This window comes from Bos grunniens, chromosome 6 (genome assembly GCF_055505025.1).
Source record: "Bos grunniens cultivar Pamir isolate PY7600 chromosome 6, Bosgru_T2T1.0, whole genome shotgun sequence".
Classification (NCBI taxonomy): domain Eukaryota; kingdom Metazoa; phylum Chordata; class Mammalia; order Artiodactyla; family Bovidae; genus Bos; species Bos grunniens.
The window spans coordinates 84488201-84494200 of record NC_141170.1 but is presented as its reverse complement, the minus strand read 5'-3'; the positions used below and the strand labels follow the sequence as shown (position 1 = coordinate 84494200).

At 35.1% G+C, this 6000-nt stretch overlaps 1 protein-coding gene across 38 annotated transcripts in view; it reads right to left on the bottom strand.

Annotated features, from left to right (window-relative positions):
* Window positions 1-6000, bottom strand: part of CCSER1 (coiled-coil serine rich protein 1) — a 1487998-nt gene that overhangs the window by 955255 nt on the left and 526743 nt on the right. For all 38 annotated transcript variants that reach the window (XR_015165660.1, XR_015165661.1, XM_086406508.1 and 35 more), the window contains one exon: window positions 3177-3384. Coding sequence is in view for 36 of the 38 variants with exons in the window: in XM_086406508.1 (XP_086262634.1) it covers window positions 3177-3384 (208 nt within the window). In the remaining 2 variants the exon portion in view is untranslated. The remainder of the gene's footprint in view (window positions 1-3176; window positions 3385-6000) is intronic.

Genomic DNA, 6000 nt, shown 5'->3' with positions numbered 1-6000 from the left:
TGAAAGGAAACATCAGAACAAAAACTATTTCTGTAGATAACTGTATTAAAGTTTTTATTTTATTACAAGTAATGGGATTATGTGAAAAAATATAACAAAAAAGGAAGAAAAAAATTATAAGGTTCTTCCTTGTTATAAGAGAGAAACTTTAAAAAAATCATTAATACTAAAAAAAGAAAAATAGAATTTCTTAGGGCTTAAAGCGAGGCTTTTTTTCTTTTATTCCATTTTAAATGAAGGCACGGATGTTCTGGGTTGTAATAGCAAATGATCTCCAAAGGAGGGAGTTAAATAGGTAGTGTGAGACAAATGTCAGATGATGCACATTTGACTTATCTTAGAATTAAAATCTAAGATGTCAACAGAGCAGCATTAAGAAAAATATCAAATAGGAGCAGTTCCTAGTCTAATATACTAAACTCATTAATCACTTTTTTATCTTAAAAATAAAATAATTGGGATATTTTCAGTTAAAAATTATCCATATACATGTTTGAGTAAGCATCATACAAATAGGTCAATAGAAATAAACTATTTATCTATAGTAAAAAGGTAGTATTAATCTAAAATGATTAGTTGGAATTAAATTCAATGAAATGTAAATTACCCTTTAAAAATTCCTGGCTTAGAGAATATTTCAGTTTTCTTTAAAGACATCTATTATGAATATCTTTTTACTAGAATAGATGTCAATGCTAATCATATAATAATATTGCTTTTCTTGCTGACAATAAAGAGTAAGACTCCCTGATTTCTGAATAGGTTTAATAAACAGATATAATTATTGCTCATTTTCCATCAATTTTAAATATCAATTCTCTTCAGTTTTTTCAAATATTATTTTATGAAGAAAAACAGAAGAAAACAATCTCATTATATTCTGAATATTGACTTTATAATGAATATCATTGCATTTTTAAATTATAAAATTAAGTACCCTAAGAAAGGCCCTTGACTCTTCCTGTCATTTTTTTTTACTTCCTTTTCACTTGTATTGATTTTTTAAAATTAAAATCCAGACCAAAGAGAGAGGTAGAAAACTGAATACTTGAATGTTACAGACTTTGAGATTAATATCTTTTAGTATAACAGCAGTTATTAAGTTTGCCTTGTTCAAAGAGGTTCAGAATATATGTCGAGCAAATGGTCAGGGAGCCTGGAGTAGAGCAGAAAAAACATGCTGTCAATATAGAAACTATATAGTCATACATATAGTGGTGTGCTGGTAAATATGTAACAGCAGCTCACCAAAATTTAGGGCTTCCCAGGTGGCACAGAGGTAAAGCCTCTGCCTTCAATGCAGGAGAAGCAGGAGACACAAGTGCGATCCCTGAGCGGGAAAGATCTCTTGGAGAAGGAAATGGAAACCCACTACAGTATTCTTGCCTGGAAAATCCCATGGACAGAGGAGTCTACGGGTTCGCAAAGAATTGGAAATGACCAAACAACTGAACACACACACACAAATTAAAAAGCCCTACCTTGTAGTGTATGCCAATTTCTGTAGCATAACACTCCCCTATGGCTGATTTCAAGCTACCAAAGTGACTTAAATAAATCTACAATTGGGAAATATGTACAGCACTATTATATACTATTTCCACATAAAGATTCAATAGATGTAAATACGTAAATAAGCTCACAAGTGTAATTAAACAGAAAATATAGTAAAGTTAGTTGGAAATGTAGAACTTTGAGTACTAATTACCTTTTAAAAATACAATTTTTTTCATTATAAACATATATAATTTAACCTTTTTAATGTCTGTGCTTAACTGCTTAACATGCCACTTCTAAACACAACTGCATAGATTCCAGACACAAAACTACCCTGGTGGTATAAGCTGGTACAGAATGCAGAGATTTCTTCCAGTATTTACTTTAATAGCTAACATAAGCACATGACTGGATGTCCCCCATAGTCTATAACAATCATTTCCCTTAAGTTCCTTTCTTTCCTTGATTCAATTCTGGCCTCTAGTGGTAGCTGCTAGTGTTATTATTATTGTCATTGTTAGAAAAGGGAGTACAACCTGATCATCATTGTAAGGAGCCATTATACCAGTCATACTAAACAGTTACATTTCTCTCTTCTCACACTATCTATTAATATCTTTTAAAAATAATGAGAAATAAATTAAATAATAATAGGATATAATAAAAAGTCACACTGGGAGTCAGAAATCCCACTGTTGTTCTGAATTCAGACCGACTAGAGGAAAGTTATTAAAATTTTGGTCCTTTCATTTCACATCTTTGAAATAATATTGTGTACACTTTTACAGAAATACTCTAAAGAAAATAACTTTTAATTACAAAAATAAAACCATAACATACTTGGATCCTAAATAGTGGTCGATTCTTGGATGTAAAGATCAAAGACTTCCCCGAGTATTCTACTAATTAGTTCATTATCTAATTGGGCAAGAGGGCAGCTGTATTCAAAGGGCAAAATCAGTCAAACATTAAGATTGATTTTATTAGATTAATAGTTATTTGAAAAAAATGACTAAATAGTTTTATGGTATCATACAACATCTCTATATCATCAAAGTGAAATCCTGTTGAAAGGTCTCTAAACAGATTTTAATAATATATAAACACAACAATCAGAGAAGGCAATGGCACCCCACTCCAGTACTCTAGCCTGGAAAACCCCATGGATGGAGGAGCCTGGTGGGCTGCAGTCCATGGGGTCACAAAGAGTCGGACACAACTGAGCGACTTCACTTTCACTTTTCACTTTCATGCATTGGAGAAGGAAATGGCAACCCACGCCAGCAGTCTTTCCTGGAGAATCCCAGGGATGGGGGAGCCTGGTGGGCTGCCGTCTACAGGGTCGTACAGAGTCGGACACGACTGAAGCGACTTAGCAGCAGCAAACATAATGATAACTGATGCCAATTTTTCTTTATCTAACCTTCCCAAGACTAGGTATCAGTTTATTCTCTTTTCAGTTTCTCTGCAAAATCTTAGAATCTTTAAGTTGAAGAGTACCTTATAAAACAGAACTACAAACACTTCATTTGACATATGAGAAAGGCTAAGTTCCAAGAGAATTGCTGACCCCTGCCCTGCGTTATGCAGTTAATTATTGATAGAAGAGAGACTAACCAGGTTTACAGACTTCACTATTTACCAGCAGTAAAAACATTAATCTTACAGCAGACCATTACCTCTTGAAGAACTCTCTTCATCTTTAATAATAATGTCTTGACGGCCGTGCAGTCTTGTAACATCAGTCTGAATGGCAGAGAATCTATGCCTCCATTTTCTTCCACACTTGGCAGCGGCCAATCTGAAGATGGACTGCTAGGCACTCCCCTGATATGGGAACATCTGGCTTCCTGATCAATGTCTTTTGCTAATTTCAGGGAAAGGTTCCTAACAGGAAAAAAAAAAAAAAGAACAAAAATTACTATGTAGCATATTCAGAGCAGTATTTACCAAGCTGCTGATCAATGTTAGGAGTGAGCTGGAAAAAAATTCCTTGTGACTCTCATTATTTCCTCATATTAGTCTGAAAATTCTGAAACCTTTTGTCCAAATTATTAAATGGTTCAATTTTATATGTAGCAGTAGTAAGATTCGATGAGAATCATTGTTTCAGAATGTGCTTTTTTTTCTCCAACTGAAATTCAATTTACATACAATAACCATATGTTTACACTTATTTAACCCTTTCAAAATTTTGAAAGCCAAAAGAAATCACTGAAAGAGAAATTTCATATAGGGATTTTCTGAAAATAATGTTTAAAAATTATCTGGAAAGAAAAGATTAAGAAAGCAAAAATTGGGATAAAATACCTTTGGTAATTATTGTTTTAAATTACTAAATCAATCAATTGTGTATTAAGCCATTTTGTGGATTAAGAAAGACTAGTATGCATAAGATTTTATGTGAAAATAGTGAAGTAAATATAAGGTGTATAACTCCCTATGTAATGAGCATGCTTATCAAATAATCATTAAATATTTAGTACAGTAATATGTGGAAAACTATATTTTGTACTACTAGCTGCTGCTGCTGCTGCTGCTAAATAACTTCAGTCGTGTCCGACTCTGTACGACCCCATAGACAGTAGCCTACGAGGCTCCCTCATCCCTGGGATTCTCCAGGCAAGAACACTGGAGTGGGTTGCCATTTCCTTCTGCAATGCATGAAAGTGAAAAGTGAAAGTGAAGTCGCTCAGTCATGTCCGACTCTTAGCGACCCCATGGACTGCAGCCTACGAGGCTCCTCCGTCCATGGGATTTTCCAGGCAAGAGTACTGGAGTGGGTTGCCATTGCCTTCTCCTAATCAACAATTATTTTAAAATTATGCATTTCAAAAATACTTTCACACGCTTTAATTAAAGGTGTGTATAAAGAAAAGATATTAAGATTAACAGTTTTTCACATGTGTTTAAGAGGCAGATATAAAAATATATGAAGGGAGGAGTTTATGACAATGGTCATTTTTAATGAGTTTGTCTAAATTTATTTCCATTCATTAGAACCAAGGAACCTACACAATAATGATAATTAAACTCATAGCTCAGGAAATTTATGAAACATTAGTTTAGGACTTTTGCTCAGTTTCAATAGCTTTTATGTATATTATTCACTGAAGTAAATGACAAGGTCACTTGGCAACCTAAATTGAAAAAACAGAGTTGCCTTGGAGCTTGCCACTAAGATCAGGTAAAGGTGCAAATAAAACAGAATTTCCTTGGTTAATTTATGCAAATGTGATTATTCAATTTATAAAACATTGGATAATCAGTAAAGAAAACACATTTTTGGATCACACAATTGTTTATTTGTCTTTATAGGTATATTCATTAATCACAATTGTCATTTCAAATGGTAAGATATTAATTACTATCCCATCTTTATGTTTACAATGAAATAATAAGTAGTCATAGCTAACATTTTTTAAGGATTGACAGTAGGCCAAGTACTGTGCAAACCACTGCATGTGTGTTAATTTATTCAAATGCTGAACAAGACCAAGAGTTAAACATAGTATGTTCATTTTTCATGCGAGAAACAGGCCCAGAGAATTTCTCAAATTTAAATACCTGAGAACTATTCTCAGGCTATTTAACACCTGAGAAACTTCCCTGGCCATTCAGTGGTTAAGACTCCCAGATTCCAATACAGGGGGCATGAGTTTGACCCCTGATCTGGGAAAACTAAGAACCCACAGTACTGCAGATTGCACCAAAAAAAAAGTTGACCTGAGGTGAATCAACCTAAGTACCTAAGCAGGATAAGACTGTTTTCCTACTAGCCATATAATGTATATATAGGACTTTTCTTACTAGCCACCAGGGAAGCCCTAATATATGTGTGTGTCAATCAGTTAAGTCAGTTCAGTCGCTCAGTTGTGTCCCACTCTTTGCGACCCCATGATTCACAGCATGCCAGGCCTCACTGTCTATCACCAACTCCCGGAGTTCACTCAAACTCATGTGCATCAAGTTGGTGATGCCATCCAGCCATCTCATCCTCTGTCGTCCCCTTCTCCTCCTGCCCCTAAACCCTCCCAGCATCAGGGTCTTTTCCAATGAGTCAACTTTTCACATGAGGTGGCCAAAGTATTGGAGTTTCAGTCTCAGCATCATTCCTTCCAAAGAACACCCAGGACTGATCTCCTTTAGGATGGACTGGTTGGATCCCCTCGCAGTCCACGGGACTCGCGAGAGTCTTCTCCAACACCACAGTTCAAAAGCATCAACTCTTCAGTGCTCAGCTTTATTCACAGTCCAACTCTCACATCCATACATAACTATTGGAAAAACAATAGCCTTGACTAGACGGACCTTTGTTTAAAAGTAATATCTCTTCTTTTTAATATGCTATCTAGGTTGGTCATAACATTCCTTCCAAGGGGTAAGCATGTTTTAATTTCATGGCTGCAATCACCATCTGCAGTGATTTTGGAGCCCCCCAAAATAAAGTCTCACACTGTTTCCACTGTTTGCCCATCCATTTCCCATGAAGTGATGGGACCA